Source organism: Drosophila nasuta, chromosome X, assembly GCF_023558535.2.
Source record: "Drosophila nasuta strain 15112-1781.00 chromosome X, ASM2355853v1, whole genome shotgun sequence".
Lineage (NCBI taxonomy): Eukaryota > Metazoa > Arthropoda > Insecta > Diptera > Drosophilidae > Drosophila > Drosophila nasuta.
The window spans coordinates 12,587,762-12,605,762 of record NC_083459.1 but is presented as its reverse complement, the minus strand read 5'-3'; the positions used below and the strand labels follow the sequence as shown (position 1 = coordinate 12,605,762).

The 18,001-nt window shown below is 41.9% G+C and overlaps 4 protein-coding genes across 5 annotated transcripts in view; 3 read left to right on the top strand and 1 right to left on the bottom strand.

Moving 5' to 3' along the window:
* The window catches only part of LOC132795613 (uncharacterized), a 31,594-nt gene extending 19,900 nt beyond the window's left edge, over positions 1-11,694 (top strand). The window contains exons 3-5 of the mRNA XM_060806411.1: positions 6,639-6,932; positions 7,068-9,143; positions 10,645-11,694. Of these exons, the coding sequence (XP_060662394.1) occupies positions 6,846-6,932; positions 7,068-9,143; positions 10,645-11,601 (3,120 nt within the window). The 5' untranslated portion in view covers positions 6,639-6,845 and the 3' untranslated portion in view covers positions 11,602-11,694. The remainder of the gene's footprint in view (positions 1-6,638; positions 6,933-7,067; positions 9,144-10,644) is intronic.
* LOC132795404 (collagen alpha-1(I) chain) lies at positions 947-2,567 on the top strand. The gene has a single exon (XM_060806097.1). It carries the CDS (start codon positions 1,212-1,214, stop codon positions 2,466-2,468), a length of 1,257 nt encoding a protein of 418 aa, XP_060662080.1. The 5' UTR covers positions 947-1,211; the 3' UTR covers positions 2,469-2,567.
* A 517-nt stretch (positions 11,695-12,211) lies between the features above and the next one.
* Positions 12,212-12,562, bottom strand: LOC132795407 (uncharacterized). Its single transcript, XM_060806102.1, has one exon. The coding sequence runs from the start codon at positions 12,560-12,562 to the stop codon at positions 12,212-12,214; it is 351 nt and encodes a 116-aa protein (XP_060662085.1).
* A 225-nt stretch (positions 12,563-12,787) lies between these two features.
* On the top strand, positions 12,788-17,951 carry LOC132795405 (uncharacterized). 2 transcript variants are annotated; one of them, XM_060806099.1, is made up of 3 exons: positions 12,788-12,880; positions 15,691-15,977; positions 16,058-17,951. In XM_060806099.1, exons 2-3 carry the CDS (start codon positions 15,975-15,977, stop codon positions 17,048-17,050), a joined length of 996 nt encoding a protein of 331 aa, XP_060662082.1. In that variant the 5' UTR covers positions 12,788-12,880; positions 15,691-15,974; the 3' UTR covers positions 17,051-17,951. The 2 variants fall into 2 exon arrangements, with proteins under 2 accessions (XP_060662082.1, XP_060662081.1); XM_060806098.1 differs by lacking the exon at positions 12,788-12,880 and adding an exon at positions 12,906-12,984.
* Positions 17,952-18,001: the final 50 nt, after the last annotated feature.

Genomic DNA, 18,001 nt, shown 5'->3' with positions numbered 1-18,001 from the left:
GAGGCATCTCCGACCCCATAAAGTATATATATTGTTGATCTGCTGAGACGTTATAGCAATGTCCGTCTGCCTGTCTGTCCGCATGTATGAACACTTAGATCTCAAAGACTATAAGAGGTGGAGATATATTTTTTTTTTATTTCAAATTTTTGCCACACCCACCTTCCACTATCCTTTGGTATATTCTTAGTATTTTCACGGTATATTTGAAATGAATACCGCAATACATATCATGCTTTTGTTCAAAATGGGAAGCGGGTATTTCACAGTCGGGCACACTCGACTTTAGCTTCTTTGTTTTTTTTTTAATTTTATATTATTAAATTTTATTTGTGGTAATCTAAATATATAATCAATTAATTCCACACAAACTAAATGATTTAATATAATATGAGATTCCTTTCTGAATTAAATAATTACTAATATTAAACATGTTACATTCAAATGCCACATTTTTCCAACCGCATTCCAAATCCATAAGTCTTAGTTACAAGCTAAGTGAATTGTCTAGTTCGACTATCGATGAAGTTATAAATTAAATAAAATGTTTAAAAAATGGTAAAATGTTCCGCTAATCGACAACAAAACGATGTCTTCTTTCTGTTTTAATGCCTATTTTCTTAATCGAAACGAAAAACAAAACCAAATCATATGAAAAGATGCAAATTTCAGAACCATAACTGATAATATTCCTTTTAGTGAACTGATTTTCTGATCGATTTGAAATGAACAGACGATAGAAAGCAATCCGACGAAAGGTTAATTTTGCCCAATCTGTTGTCTGCATTATTGCATTGTCATCGAAGTAGCAAACCAGTTGATGAGCGCAGAGAATGCGGCGGAAAGAAATGATTGTGAATAGTTTTTGTATGCAAAATCGATGTGACGCTTTTAATAAATTTGCCTGCCTAATTAGTTTTTGTAGTTCAGTCAGTGTTGGGAACACTTTCAATCGGAACGGAACTCCAGAAATCGCTCTGCATTATGATGCAAAGTGATCGAAAGTGAAATGCCGAATTTACAGTGGACAGTGTGCGGTATCATTTACGTAAGATTCGCCACAGATCACAATGATCACAATGTGTGGTGTTTGCCTCTTATAAGTGGCCACATCCAACGCCAACGCCGCACAGTCCACAGTCGAGATTGAAGCGCCACGCAAATCGAATCGAAGCGAATCGGAAAACCAACGTCAACCACATCCACAAAAGATGCTAGCCAAGCCAAACGCCACCTCGTGGCCACTGATGTTGCAGCTGCTGCTCCTATCGCAAGTCATCGCTGATGTAAGCCATCTAGCCAAGGAATACTTACCACCAGATGTGGAGCAACCCGCCGTCAAGCAGCCTCTTGCCGACGAACCCGCTCCGGTGGAGCAAGCTATGCAAGCCAACGATGGTGCCTACTTCCCCACAGCGGGTCTAATGCTGCCCCTAGGCTATGCGATACCAACAGGTGGCAATGTGGCTGCCCCGCCCATGTCACCACCCAATTTTCCGTTACCCATCTACCCACCATTCTTTGGATTCGGTGTCGGACCTGACGGCTTAGCTGGCGCCCAAGTGCCGCCCGGCTTTGCCAATCCTGCACAATTTGCAGGTGGCGCTTTCCCCATTGCGGCACAGGGCGGACAGTTCCCAACTGGGCCACAGGGCGGTGCATTCGCGGCTGGACCACAAGCTGGACAGTTTTCGGCTGCCTTGCAAAATGGCAATTTCGCAGGCGGAGCACAAGGCGGTGCATTTCCTGTTGCACCTCAGGGCGGTGCCTTCCCCGTTGGACCTGAGGGAGGTGCTTTCCCCATTGCTCCTCAGGGTGGTGCTTTCCCCGTTGCTCCTCAGGGTGGTGCTTTCCCCGTAGCACCTCAGGGCGGCGTTTTTCCCGTTGCACCTCAGAGTGGTCCTTTCCCAACTGGACCTCAAACGGGTCCATTCCCCGTCGGACCTCAGGGTGCTTCTTTTCCCGTCGGACCTCAAAGCGGTCCCTTCCCCGTCGGACCTCAGGGTGGTCCTTTCCCCGCTGGACCCGAAGGCGGACCATTTCCCGCTGGACCACAAATTAGTGCGTTCCCAGCGGTACCTCAGACAGGACCACAGGGCGTTGGACCCTTCCCAGTGGGACCCACGCCGCAGAATCCCTTTGCACCCGACTACCTAACCACACAGGGATTACCCGCGGCGGGCATACAACTGCCCTTCGGTATGCCACCCGGCTTTGCTGGTCCCGGTCCCACATATCCCTATCAGCCTTTCTCGCCCAGCTTTGGTGTACCAGGGCAGTATTATCAGCCGCAGCAGCAGCCACAACCGTTCGCTGATGAGCCCGAACCAGAGGCGAATGCCAAACCAAAGAGCAGCAGCAGCAGCAGCAGCTCGGCGGCAACAAGCACAACGGTTGCGCCCAAGAGCCGCAACAGGGACACGGTTTATGCGCCCAACGGTGGCTACATCTATCAGCGTGCCAAATGAGTTACAAGCGATTTTATAGCCCAGTAACGAGCTCACGGCGCTCGAACGTCTAATAAATTATTAAACAATCTTTTTTTTTTTTTTTCAAATAGTATGTATGTATATTCATCGCCCATCACCTTGTGTTTATTTCTTCTTTTTTTTTTCCTCACTCGTGTTGGCTTTTATGAATGTGTGACCATAAACGATGAGCACACACACGAATTGTTTGTTTGTCTCTATGCAAATCGCTTGGCGGATTTTAAATGAGTGAAAAAAAGTCGCAATGGGAAGAGCTTCGCCACATGAGTTATGAGATCAAGAAACGCTTTTCGAGTGCCAGTTTACGTTTTGAGCTAATTTAGATGCTCCATCGACAATTTCAGCTGAGTACGGCGATAAGAAAAGTAGTTTTGGGAAAAGTCCCAGCTTACACGGACGATTTTCATTGCATTCCCTATATACAAACGCATATCGGAAAATAAGAGATAATTCTCTATGATCTTTGGAACTAATTATAAGTGATGAAGACATCAAATTTAAGCACAATATAATCCCAGGTACTACATATCGTAGAGTCCCCTTTAAATTTAAATATTTCCAGTAACAGACGCATATTAAAAAAATAGAGATAATCCTCTTTGATCTCAGGAACTAGATATAAGAGATGAAGACATAAAATGTGAGGACAAAGTGATATATAAGTCCCCTTCAAATTTAAATATTAAAGCGTTAAACATTGTGAACAAACATTGATTTCATTACTATCGTAAAACACTCTCGAAACCTAATCAATAAAAAATTGTAAAATGTTAGATAAAGCTGGAATCGAACTGATGATGGGGAAATTGCAACCAAGAAACCAATATATGGACAGTTAACAGAATTTCACACTTAAACGTTATGTGATATAGCCAATTAAACGAAACTTTACTGCTAAAAGTTAGCAATGTTTAAGTGTTCAGGTAGTCAAGAGCATATTTAGCATGAAAATCTTATTTGGCAAAACTACTCGAATAACCAAACAACATTTTTATGATTTTTGCCATGCATTTTCACAATAGGTTTTTATACTAATTTCGACATTCGCAATCACTTAAACTAGGAATATATTATACTATGGAAATGCGAATTTGTCTGGGTTGTGAAAAAAAACTTAAATTAGTTCAAATTATTCCGCTTTTGTTGTGTTGAGGAAACTCTCCACCGTAAATTAGTTAGTAAAAACCAGTTTATTCATCTTTTTTTAATGTGTCTACGTCCGACAGATATAAAGAAAGAAGGAAAGGCATATTTTGGGAATAATTTAAAAATGATTTTGTTTAATATGTAAAGCAATAAAAAGATAAAGAATATGTATTATCGCTTCGATAATCAAATCTATTGTAATTGTGTAATATTTGATGACGTCAATCGTATTATGTCTGCACACCCTCGCAAGGGCGTCAACCAATTTGATATGCTTATGGAAGGATTAAGAAACTTGCTCCCAATTTCGCAAAAATTGCAAACACACCCATTGAGTCGCCCACATGAGATTATATTTCCACCAGTTTTCAACTGGTTTCTTCTGTGTCTATGCAAATTTTGAATTATATTTAACAAAAACATTTTGTGGTTTTTTGTTTTATTTGTGATTGCATTGTTATTAATTTCTATTTTTATACACTACCAGACAATATTATCATTTCAATCGGCATCGATATTATAAACATCTCATTCAATTCGCTTGACCAAATTCGGTTTATATATTATATACTATGTCATAGTATGATCACAAGAAAGTAAAAATAAGTACTTGGTATTGTTGAAGATATTCTATTTGAATATTCGATTCGATTATCGAATTGAAACTGTCAGCATGAAAAATTGTTGTTGTTTGAAAACTTTACAAGCTCATTATTTAAGTTGCCTTTTGCAAAAGTATTTAAAATTCGGCGTATCGCAAACCGCAAACATTTCTTTCACGTTTTGTTTCTTCTCGACCCTATTGTCAATCGACATTCAATTCGTGACTTTTATTTGGGTTTTTTGAGGTTTAGTTTTCAAACGTTTTATATCTTTAAATGTGAATGAACGAAAGAGGAGTATTCCTGATAAGCGGAAATCGAAAATACTATAATTTATATAATATACTATATTGTATGTATGCTGAAGGACCTAGTATATGAAAATTATATATTAATATTCTATGCCTTTAAAATATATATCAAATAACATCCATGATGGATTCCAAAGATACTTTGAAAACAGAAAATAAACATTAAAGTAATTTCGCAAATACGTTTAAAAGCCAAAGCACTTTGTCTGCTCTGGTCACACTAAATATTTGAATATTGTAAAAATATAAAATAAAATATTCCATGCTACGGGTATTTCAAAGTCGGACTCCAGCTGTTTTGCTTGTGCTGATTTTTCATTCGCTTGTCGATGATTAATTTTAATCGCTTTGTAAAACAAGTTAATTCAACTTTGTCAACAGATATCTCTGCATTATTATGATGTACATTTGTAATCGCATTGTACATCCACATCCACCTGTTGATCCAATGCTGAGGCCCTCTTAAGGTTGTTTGATCCGGCTATTAGTCATAATTAAGGCAACTGTGCCTCGGGCCACCAGAGGCCCTCAACTTGATTTTGATTTAACATTTTTCTCTTGATTTTTACTGCATTTCATTGATTTGGTTTCGTTTCGTTTCGTGCTGTTTCATTTTGTTTGGCGCGTGCAAAGCCCCGGGTGCGAACATTTTTTTTTTGTCATTTATTTTTTTTTTGCCTTTTGTCACTCTGCGTTTTTGGATACACTCTTGTTTATGGATAAGGCATTATCTATCAAGATCTGGTGGACGGGCCTTCATTTTCATAATAATAATAAGCATAATTTTCTAAACAAACGCACCCACCAAACGTGTGCATATCAAATTTAACCTTATCGAACAAGTTATGACCAATTGTACCAATTTGAAGGCTATGTACTACGTACCGAATAATTAATAATTGATCTTTTCAATAGTTTGAAGGGTGAGAAGAATAAATGCTAATAAATACAAGTAAAAAATGAGAATGGAATTAAAGTTCAAAACTGAAATACATAACTATATATGTACGTACTAAATTAATAATTGTTTCGTTTTAAAAATATCAAAATTTTATGAACAGGATACGCATACGCAGCGTTGTTCTTGATTGCGCTGGTGACATCATTAATTGATAAAGCTAGACTACACAATACTAGGCTTTTGTTTGTTATTGACATGGTTAACAATAATATGAGAACACCTCCCAACAAGAATAAATGGCAATAAATTATAGTCAAATAAAACGAATAATTTAAATGTGAGTAGAACTAGAAACCTTCAGGTGCAGGTTGAGCGCATGCGTAACTGCTGCGAGCGTTGCCACCTAGTCGCATAACTTGCAGTCTGCCCACATGTGTGACGTCACTAATTAAGCTAAACAATGCTAGGCCTTGTTTGTTATCGACATGTGTAATCGCCGATAACTATCAATGTCAGATCTCGGGCATGGGCATGACTTATGTATACATACATACATGCATATACATTGGCATGTGTGTATTTGTGCTTGCATAATCGCGCCGCAGGGTGTCAACGGACTTTAGCCATACGCGGCAAGGTAAGGCAAGGCAGTGCAAGGCGTCAATTGATGGTGCGGCTTGGATAAACACAAGTATCGGAGTTGTGCATGCAAAACGGCAAATAATTGTACACAAGCACTCACACATATCGACACAGCGACACATTTTCGCTAGCCACTGTGGGGCAAGTTGAATTCGAACTGCGGTCACACTGCCAAAAATTTGCATATCAAAAAAAGAAATTTCTCAAAAGTGTTTCTTATGCACATACATATGTATGTGTAGCGACGCCCCCGATTCAAATCCAGATGCTTATCAACAGATGGTGGCAGTGGCAGTCGACGGACAGCAGACGGCAGTTATTATCACATTTATCTGGGCAACTGGGCAACAGTTTATGTTCACACAGCTTGTGGGCATTGTTTCATTTCTTTCTTTAGTTGGTTAGTGTTTGTGTGCTGTGTTTTGTTTTGTTTTGCCTTGTTGTGTGTGAGTGTGTTTTGGACATTTATTAATCAGCACCAAGTTATAGCCATGTTGCACGCTTTTGTTGTTAGCATTTTGCATTAACATATTCACGTATTCCATAGATGCGATGGTGAGATGAGAGACTGAAACTAAAACTGAGGCTGAACCAATTATGGAATCGCAAAGCCCAACAAACCAAAGACCCGCCACCAACTGCCACCATGACTGAGGTTGATACTGAAACTGAGAGATCGAGATCAAGACGCAGAGATGTAGATGGCGCTTGCGATTTGGACAATGTCCAAAAGCTGGTGGCGTTTCAACTATAAATGCGCGACGCATCTCTTGGACAGTTATCAGTTTTACGGTTTCGTTCGTTTGGTTTACCACGCGCATCTGTAACTCCACTCAAGATGGTAAGCAAGCGAGGAGCCCCCCTCTTGACTTGTTGTTACTTGTTACAACATGTCTCATCTTGTTTTTTCTGGTTTTTTTTTTCCTTTTTTTTATATGTGCTTGCCATGTGTGCTTTACTGTGTTGACTGTACCAGAAATCCATTGTTTGTGCCGTCGTTGTCGCCGTTGCCCTTGTGGGATTGGCTCAAGCTCGTCCGCAGGCGTTTGGCAATCGCTACTTGCCACCTCTGCCCATCAAGGATGTGACCACCCACAATATTCAGACGATCTTCCAGCAGCCCCAGCAGCAGCCAATTGCTCAGGTTGAATCGATCCGTCCATCGATCTCGTTGGGCAGCTTCTCGATTCAATCGGGTGGTCAGACAACCACAACCATTCAGCAATCGCCTGCTCCAGTTTCGGTTTCTGCTCCTGCTCCTGCTCCGATCACCTATGAGGCACCCACTCCCATTGTGGCCGTCCAGACGCCTGTCAAGAACACCTACTTGCCACCCGTGTCCGTTCCAGCTCCCGCTCCCGTAGTGACTGTGCAGGAAACCGCACCAGTTGTTGTTGAGCAAACCTACACCGCACCAGCTCCAGTGGTTCAGCAGCAGACTTACTCTGCACCTGCTCCAGCTCCAGTTCCAGTTGCAGCTCCCGCACCAGTTGTCCAGGAGAGCTATGTTGCCCCCGCTCCAGTGGTTCAGCAGCAGACATACTCGGCTCCAGCTCCCGCTCCAGTGGTTCAGCAGCAGACTTACTCCACCCCAGTGGTTCAGACCACCACCCAGGTTGTCCAGGAGAGCTACTCTGCTCCAGCTCCCGCTCCAGTGGTTCAACAGACTTACTCTGCTCCCGCTCCTGTGGTTCAACAGACCTACTCTGCTCCCGCTCCTGTGGTTCAAGAGACTTACACTGTGAATGCCCCTGCTCCAGTTGTTCAGCAAACCTACTCCGCTCCCGCTCCAGTGGTTCAACAGACATACTCGGCTCCAGCTCCTGCTCCTGCTCCCGCTCCTGTGGTTCAAGAGACCTACACTGTGAACGCTCCTGCTCCAGTGGTTCAGCAAACCTATTCCGCTCCAGCTCCCGCTCCTGTGGTGCAGGAGAGCTACTCTTACCCTGCACCCACCCAGGTGGTTCAGGAACAAATCACCGTCCAGGCTCCCGCTCCAGCTCCAGTTGTGCAGCAAACCTACACCGCTCCAGCCCCCGTTGTTCAGGAGATCCAAACAGTTCAGGCTCCTGCTCCTGTGGTTCAGCAGACCTACACAGCTCCCGCTCCAGTGGTTCAGGAAACTCAAGTGATTTCAGCTCCAGCTCCAGTTGTCCAGGAAACCTACTCTGCTCCAGCTCCCGCTCCAGTGGTGCAACAGACCTACACTGCTCCAGTTGTCCAGGAAACCTACTCTGCTCCAGCTCCTGCTCCAGTGGTACAACAGACGACCTACACAGCTTCTGCTCCAGTGGTTCAACAGACGACTTACACAGCTCCTGCTCCAGTTGTTCAACAGACGACGACCTACTCAGCTCCCGCTCCAGTTGTTCAACAGACTTACACAGCGCCCGCTCCCATCGTCCAGGAGACCATTCAACAGGCTGCTCCAGTTGCCCAATACAGCGGCTACAACTACCAAGCACCCGCTCCAATTGTGCAGCAAACTACCACTACCTATAGCGCCCCCGAGATAGTGTCTGTTCCCGCTCCAGCTCCCGCACCTGTTGCCGCTCCCGTTGAGATCCAGACTCAACAGCAGGTCATCACCACCACAACACAAGCTCAGGCTCAGGTTCAAGCCGCTCCAGCTCCAGAGCCAGTTCCCGCACCAGCTCCGGTTCCAGTGTTGCAGCAATCCTTTGTGCCTGCTCCTCCAGCTCAACCCATTGTGCAGCAGTACAGCAGCCCGGCTCCAGCACCCATTGCTCCCCAGCAGATTTTCCAGCAGTTCACCCCTACTTATAGCTACACCCAACCCGCTGTTCAGCAGCAACAGCAGCAGATCACCTACACTCAGTCCGCTCCTGCTCCTGCTCCCGCTCCTGCCCCCGTCTCCATTCCCGCTCCTGTTGTGCAGAAAACCGAGATCATTCAGCAAGCCGCTCCAGCACCAGCTCCACTTCCCAATGCGGTTTCGGCACCAGCCACCACCTCAGTGATCAGCAGCACGGCCACAGCCACGTCCAGCGGCAGCCAGATTGGCACCAACTACGGCTCCAACGGCGGCTACGTCTACTAAGCATGCGAGATGCGTTTGAACGGGTTGCCCTCCCCTCAAGAGAGGCCCGAACTCGCGTCCAGCTTGACGTTCGTTATCGTTAATTGTTTCATTTAATTAGCCAAATTGTAGCCCTAGTCTTGTTATATACAGTGTTTTTTTTTTATACAGCCTAAACAAATTTTTTACAATAAATTTTACAAAAAACCAATTTGTCGTATGATTATTAAAAGAGCTCTAATAAAGGCTCAGTTAAAACCCATCCTTAGCAGCCACAATGTGTATTGATTTCACCTTAAGTTTAATATTGAAAGGTCTAGTTAATTATTTGCAGTGAATAGGAAAATAGCTGGAACAATACATTTAAAAAAAAGCATAACATTTGGACAATCAGAATATCATATAGAAATTTAATTCGAGATTAAGATTTCACTATTCCAATGAAGTCTAATATCAATAGATACTCTATCTATTCTTAACTTTTACATATATCTCAGTTTTTGGGAAATTTATATGTTATATGCAATTTTTAATTCAACGCTATAAGTCACCAAGCAGATTCAAAAATGCTTTAGGTTTACGTTCTCAATTAAGAGTTGAAAATTAAATTGCTTACAAACATCAAGACATGAAGAAGTTGTAGATATTATTCAATAGCTACCTGCGGTTGATTAATTGTACTGCGAGTGTCTCGGATGGTGTCTGAAAAATCCCGAAATGATTTGCAATATTGCCTGCGGGGCAAAACTCGATGCTTTCGTTTTGATGGATTGATTGCTCCGCCTTGACTGATTGCAGGGCATAGAACTCTCTCGTTGATGGATAGTAGCGAGTACCAAGTGTCGAGAGTCGAGTGTCGAGTGTCGATTACCGGAACAAAGACACCTCGTATCTCGCCTTATGAATGGAGTTTCCAATCATAACAATGCCATTTAAATGGACGTTGCTATACGCCGAAATCAAAATCAAAAATAATGTATGTACAACAGCAAAAAGAAACATGTCTTAAATAAAATTCGCACACGGAGTTGGGCTAATGAATGGCCAGTCATCAAAGGCATGAACGTCATCGATATCTCAGAACACACAGGCCAAAAAAGCTTGTTCTGTGTTCTCTCATCTTGTTGTGAACTCTGATTTTATTAGTTATTGTATTGAGTTTAGTTTCGTTTCTTTTTCATCGTTGATTTGATTTCATTTCATTTGTTTGTCTCTGTGTTTTTTTGCTATTCATGCATAGAAAGCTTATAATGAGCGATATTTTATGATGATTGTTAATACAGATTCAAGTTCTCACTTTCTTGTTCTTCTCGTTGTCTCCTTTTGACATTTGTATCCGATCCGTTCCGATGTTTGGGCTATAAATATGTTGGGATGCTCGGGTATCAAATTAGTTCTATAGTCAGCTTTGTCAGCAGAACAACAATCTCATCATGGTTAGTAGTACTTCAAATTGGAATTCATTCGATTTGATTTGTATCAATTCCCTCGGCTAACATCATTTGTATTCCAGAAATTCTTCGCCATCGTTTCGTTCGCCCTCGTGGCTCTGGTTGCCGGTGATGTCGCCCATTTGAGCAAGACTTATCTGCCTCCTCGTCAGGTTGCTGCTGCCACCTACACCGCACCCGTGGTCAGTGCCGCTCCCGCTCCCGCTCCCTCCTTCGTAGCCAGCCAGCAATATGTTGCTCCAGCTGCCAGCTACCAGAGCACATCTTTTGCCGCTCCAGCTCCTGCTGTTGAGAGCTTCGCCAGCGAGTCTTCCTATGTCGCTCCTGCTGCCACCCAGACTGTCTCCTACACCGCTCCAGTGGCCAAGACTTATGCCGCCCCCGCTGCCGCTAGCTTCGAGTCGTCATACGTAGCTCCAGCTGCCACCCAGACTGTCTCCTACACTGCTCCAGCTGCCAAGACTTATGCTGCTGCTCCCGCTGCCAGCTTCGAGTCCTCGTATGTTGCCCCAGCTGCTACACAGACCGTGTCCTACACTGCTCCAGCTGCCAAGACCTATGCCGCCGCTCCTGCTGCTAGCTTCGAGTCCTCGTATGTTGCCCCAGCTGCCTCCCAGACTGTTGCCTACACCGCTCCAGTTGCCACCTTCGCCGCCAAGTCTTATGCTGCTCCTGCTGCCAGCTTCGCCAGCGAGTCCTCATACGTTGCCCCTGCTGCCACCCAGACCGTCTCATACACAGCTCCCGCTGCCAAGACCTATGCCGCACCTGCTGCCAGCTTCGAGTCCTCATATCTTGCCCCAGCTGCCACCCAGACTGTGTCATACACTGCCCCAGCCGCAGCCACCTTCAAGGCCACCACTTATGAGGCTCCTGCTGCTGCCACCTTCACCAGCGAGTCCTATGCCGCTCCAGCTCCAGTTGCCGCTGCCTCCTACACAGCTCCTTCATACTCCAGCTCTGGCATCGACACCGTTTACGGATCCAACGGTGGCTACGTCTATGCCAGACGTCGTTAAGTTATCAGCAACGCGATAGAAACACATTTTTTTTTTAATTGCTAACGAATAAAACCCCAATTGTTGTATAAACAAAATTTACCAAGTTTTCAATTCGATTTCAAAGATTATGTCGTTTTAGTTGCACAGCGTTGCCATATCGATTATTTTAGTCTTGTGCGGTGCTTTTTGTGTGTTTATCTGGCAACAACGCTGTTTGCAAATGCCAAATTGCAAAAATCATTAAAAAAAAATACCAGCTCTGCTTTATAATTGTGTAAAGATCGGTTAAACTAGCGCAATTCTTGCGTTTGATGTCAAAAGCAATAATTATTCTAGACCACATGCAAATTTTTAAAAGTATTCCACTTTATTTTTATTGTTATTGAAAAAATACTAATATACTTTTTGAAGTGCAACCAAAGATCAATGGTAAATATGAAAAATACAACTACGGTCACTCTAAACGGCAGCCATTTTGATCCTGAAAATTAATTAAAGCTTTTGTTTTCTTTTATTGTGTTAGAGAATATGTAACAAACAAACAACTCAATTAATTACCGGAAATTGATTTAAATATCGTCATACATAACGTTAAAAAAAAATAAGTGCTTTTCATAAATAATAAGTTTTAGCTCTGCGTTGCTTCTTCTTCCTTGGGACTGGCCACGAAGAGAATGTTTAACTTGTTACTAATGTTGCGCTTGCTGCCCTCGTGCCGCACCTGCAACGCTTTCGAATCCAAACTGAACGAACCCACAACTTGACCGGGCTTGATGTAATAATTCTGCCCCAACGTGCTGGGACGATGATCCACAATGAAGTGATATGTCATGGGCCGCGGCGCCTCCTCCTCACTGCCGACAACCAGCTTTGGTTTCAATGTTGTCATTGAAGCGGTGGTTGTGGGCATTGCTACAACGTGCCGCAACAGCGCCAGCGAACAGGCGACCAACAATGTGGAACTGCAACACAAATGCATGACTTATGCGAATGACAACAGCACGACGAGATTACGACAAAACGATCCGTTGCGAATGCTGGCTGGGATCAACTTGGACAGTTCTGAGTGACAGCATCATTCTTTTATACATATGCAAGCTCCTTGAATCCAGAGGGCAACGCGCTTGCTGAGTACCGTTCTCGTGGTGCGGCCCTTCTATGCGATTCTCAACAACTCTCTCAATTGCTGGCCAACTTGCTGAGGAAATAACAAGTTTCTGGAAGGCTCATTAACATTAACCCGATTTCAATGCAACGCAAAATACTCGTAAAATGCATGTGTGTGCCATGTATGCATGTGAGTACATAAGTTTGTGATCCAATTTACATATCGAGGCGGCAGAAATGCTGACAATTAATTATAAATGCACACAGTTCTCGAAGGAAGCAAGAAAAAGTCAGGTACGGACAGCAAGATTGAGAAATTTGCTCAACTTTAGGATACTACATAAGCATATCGGTCATTTTAATTTGATTAGAGCTTAGCTTAGAGTCCTTTTTATATATCTACTCCATAAATTCACTTACTAAAAAAGTATAGAAAGTTCAAAGTACCTTCACTTAACACCTCTCTTAGCTGAAAAGCATACCCTATTAATGAAGAACAGTCCAGGGTATTTACAAATGTAAAAGCAAACTCACGCAACAACAACAATGATAAATAAATAATGTTTGCAAATTTCGTTTGTGTCGCGATTTCGCGACTTATAAATAAATGTCTGTAGGGTTGTTGGTGTCTTAGTGGCCTCCGATGACAGTGTAGAAATGAAATGAGAAGTGAGTAGCGAAAAAATGGTCGAATAAATAAATAATAATTGAATATACATATTTATATTCGAATATGGATGACATTATTTTACCATTCACATACATAATCGGATTTCGACGTGCGTGCGTTAGTTGCATCAATTAATTAATTTATCAAATATTTCGCAGCAATTAATGTGGCCATTAAGGCAGCAAATTGACTGCAAATCTTTGAAATATAATTTATGAACACATCGCAAAAATCGCTAATTAATTTCTATCATCTTATGAAGGCGGACTTAATTCGATTTCATTTGAAAACCCAAGCAGCGAATGTTAGCTCGAAATAAATAATTATCGACAAAGAATACACCAAAGAAGTAATTTGAACATCTTCGTGTTGATAAATTATGCAATTTGTGATAGATTCATTTAATCATTAGCTCATCGAATGCTGTTAATTTAATTGGCTCTTAAGTAACCGTTATTTATTAATTGAATTAAGCACCGATGCGATGGTTCTAATTTTTGAAAAATTATCAATCACTTCTCCGAAGCTCTCAACAGCAAAGTTGTTATTTTATTTTCGGGCATATGAATTTGAATAACGCATAAATCAAGTTCTTTAACAAGCTGCGAGATTGTCTCGTTAGATGCAAAAATGTTAAAAAGTTATTAAACTGGGAATATCTAACCTGACAAATCTTTAAAAAAAAAAAGAACACACTTTCAGGATATAACTTTGAATTAGATGTGATAATCATCTGAAGTTTTAATAGCTGCGTTTCAGTGCTTTCCGTTCAAAATGCAAAGAGGAACTGTCGTCCGTTAAGCGGAGATCTGAGATGGGTGCTAAAACAGACGAAACAATAAACAGATCGGAGATGTTGATGAGATAACGATCTGCAAATGTTGAGCGCATAATTCAAGTACACGCACCCATAAACAAATTATCCACTTTGTTTTCATTTGATTTTCTGCTTTTTTGTCGTTCTAATAGTATGTTCATTCTATTTTTTGTTCTTTTCTTTTTCTTTGGTGCTTTGCTCATTTGCTTCTTTGCGTGCAAAGAAATAAACACTGCCAGACGACCATTAGGTACATAAGTATACGTATTATAATTAATGTCCGTTTGTGAGTAATCGTCGCTTTTAGCCAGCGACGGCGACGCGGGCCCCAAAAATAACCCAAAAAAAAAAAAAAAAATCTGACATTAAAACTAAAACCAAAACCAAAACATTGGCCCAAGATGAAGTGGCGCGATCCAAGTTCCACGTTCCAAGTGCACGGCCCGCAGCTATTGCTACTCGTCGGATTCTAATTTTCAAGCCGATCCCATCCACAATCCAATATTGGATTACTTATCTCACGTTCATTTCGCGTCGCTGTCACTTCGAACTTCTCTGGACTGGTTGAGCCCCAAACGCGGGTCACAAACACAAACAAAAAAACAAAACCAGCACCCAAAAAAAAAAAAAAAAATTAAATTAAATAAACTAAAAAAAAAAAACGCATCATTAATTAAACTTTCGAGGTATTTTGCGTTTGCGCGTTTGTGTTTGTCTCGGTGACTTCCGAAATGGACATGGCTAAAAATAAACGATCAAATAAATAGATTCCACGGCATCCTCCAATCGCGCACAATTCGGCGCCAACACTGTGCTACAAAGCTGAGTTTAAAGATTGAAATTAAAATAAAATATTGTTAACTTAGAAACTCGAAATAAAAACATTCAAAGCGAGGTTTAAAGATCTTAATTAAAATGAAATATTTGTAACTTAGACAACTGTTTATAAAAACAAATCGAATTCAGTCTTTATAAGTATATATTTTTTTTAAAAATTTAAATCATCTTTAGCAAATACTATTCTTATATCATCTTTAGGATACTTTTCAATTTCTAAATTTAATATTAAACTATTATTATCTTATTTAGCAAATAAGTATAAAATATCATATTATACAATTAGTAAACTAAATGCAAGTTAAAATTCCCAAAATACAAAATAATTCGCTAATAAGAAACATATTTAAATATCACTCCAAGTGAACTCATATTTGTAAGCTAGTTCACCTCCAGTTATTTTTAAATACATTTATTATTAAGGAATTATTTTGTGTTTTGGTATTTAACACATGTACTTAGTATTCTAATTGTATAATATGGTATTTTATCTAAATTTTACACCTAATTATGTATTGTTATATATTTGTGATTAATTCTTTTAATAGAAATGTAATGATATTCGATATATTGATTCAATCTACAATTCTTTAATACTGTAAATACTTATTAGTAATTATTATAGTTAATTTAATCATATTCTTCTCTTTCAACTGTTTCTCTGATTGAATTCCAGCTCGCTTTGGTCCCAATATCATGTTGGATAGCTTAGTTGAAACCAGAATGACGGAGCAGAGTCAGAGGCAGAGTTAAAGGTAAACTTGGGTTCCGTTTTGTTCTTCAACAACTTGTACTCGCACTACGAGCTGAGCATCATACTACTACCATTTTTTGGCTATGCGGCCAAAGAATTTGTACTCGCAATTCTTTTGTGTGTGGCTGCTATAAAAGTGTTGCCTCACGGCTCCAGTGGCATCAGTAATCGCTCGGTCAGCACCCAAGCACAACTTTGAATTCGACATGGTAAGTGATGTGCTACACACACAACAAAACGGCAACTATTTAATACACACTCTAATTCGAATTCATCCTTAATGTTGCAGCGTCCCTTCACCATTTGCACTGCGTTGTTCGCACTTGCCGCCCTGGGCGTGGCCAGTCCTTTGGGCAGCACCTACCTGCCACCTCAGGCCAATGCGTACAGCAGCTACAACACGGCTGCCTCGAGCAGCGCCAGCTCATACGCTGCTCCACCAGCGGCAACTGGTGGTCACTATGCTGCTAGCCGTTCTCATGGATATGCTCCGTCGGCAGCTGCGCCATCTCGTCAGTACCTGGCACCCGCTGTCCATTCCCAACAGAGCTACTCGGCGGGATACAACTCGGGTTATGCCTCGACGCCAGCCGCCTCGCGCAGCAGCTACAGCGTCGCCCCAGTGGCAGCTCCATCTCGCCAATATCTGGCGCCAGCGACATCCTTAAGCAGCTACTCCACCTCGGGTGCCACCAGCTACTCGGCTCCCAGGACCTCGTACAGCAGCCACTCGTCATCTGCAGCTGCAGCTCCTTCGCGCCAGTATCTCGCACCTGCTGCTCACAGCAGCTACTCCGCTCCAGCTGCATCGCACAGCAGTTACTCAGCACCCTCACACAGCAGCTACTCTGCTCCCGCTCGCAGCAGTTACTCCGCTCCAGCTGTTTCCCACTCCAGCTACTCCGCATCGGCTTCATCATATGCACCAGTCGCAGCTCCATCGCGTCAGTATCTGGCTCCTGTCGCTTCGCATACGAGCAGCTACTCTGCGCCAGCCGTCACCCGCAGCAGCAGCTACTCCGCTCCAGCTGTTTCCCACTCCAGCTACTCCGCTCCAGCCGTCACCCGCAGCAACAGCCACTCCGCTCCAGCTCGCTATGCAGCGTCGTCTCATGGCCAGGGTTATGGCAGCCTTTCGGCGGCTTCTTCTGGCTCAGCGCGTAGCCAGGGTCAGGGCTATGGATATTCCGCACCTGCTTCCTTCGGAGGTGGCTATGCTCAGGGTGCAGCTGGCACTCGCTATGCAGCTAATGGAGGTTATCAATATCGTTACAAGCATTAATCTGATCCCCGATCTCTGAAGGCAAAACAACTCGAATTCAATCAATACATTTTTTTTTTTTTTAATAATTTAAATAATCGAAAGCAAAGTGTGCAATAAATGCGAAATACTCCGAAACATTATTCTTAAATCAATTTTAAGCAAAATCCAATAGAATTAATCACGAACTTTGGAACTTTGACTTTTTAAGTGGTTTATTGTGTCATGATTGCGACAAACTTGTTTCGCCTTTAAAGTTCAAATTACTAATCACCTACAACTTAATTGGAGAGCAACGTTTGTAAGTGTAGAATTTGAAAAAGATTCCCAAATGTTCAATCATATCATTTCTATTGGCAGAGAATTGTTTAAGCTTAATGATTGCCAACAAGCTACCGAATTTCGGAATGAATATGTTTGCAGTTTAGCATTTAAGTATTCTGGGAACTCATCTAACTGAAACTGGAAATATTTCTTTATGTTAAATTCATAGTAATTAATACTTTACGGGCGAGTTTCTCATGTTCAAGCTGTTAGTTAGCTGTCGCTCGCCTTAATTTATTGTCCACATAAAAACAATGTCAATGCATCTGTTGTTTACGATTGGTTTGCAAATGTCATAAAATATAATAACTTTTTAATTAGCTGATATCTGTTTAATAGTTGAGGCGAAATTTATAAATAGATGATAAGATGCAAAATAAACACCCGAAAATCTTTTCCGTATGCTTAACTTTATTGATCAGATGACTGACTGAATGTTTAAAAGTTAACTTACAGATAAGATCAAGCGCTTTATCTGGGTGAATACTTTGCTCTAGAGCTCTATAAATACATCTCTTTAATCCGCTTGATAGTTGAGGCGAAATTCATAAATGAATGAAAAAATAGATGCAAAATACCCACAAGAAATTCTTCTCTTTGTCTTTATCAGATCACATGACTGACTGAATGTTAGAGAGTTAACTTATA

Coding starts and splice junctions, on each gene's coding strand:
- LOC132795404 (XM_060806097.1), top strand. CDS start 1,212: ATGCTAGCCAAGCCAAACGCCACCTCGTGGCCACTGATGTTGCAGCTG.
- LOC132795407 (XM_060806102.1), bottom strand. CDS start 12,562: ATGCATTTGTGTTGCAGTTCCACATTGTTGGTCGCCTGTTCGCTGGCG.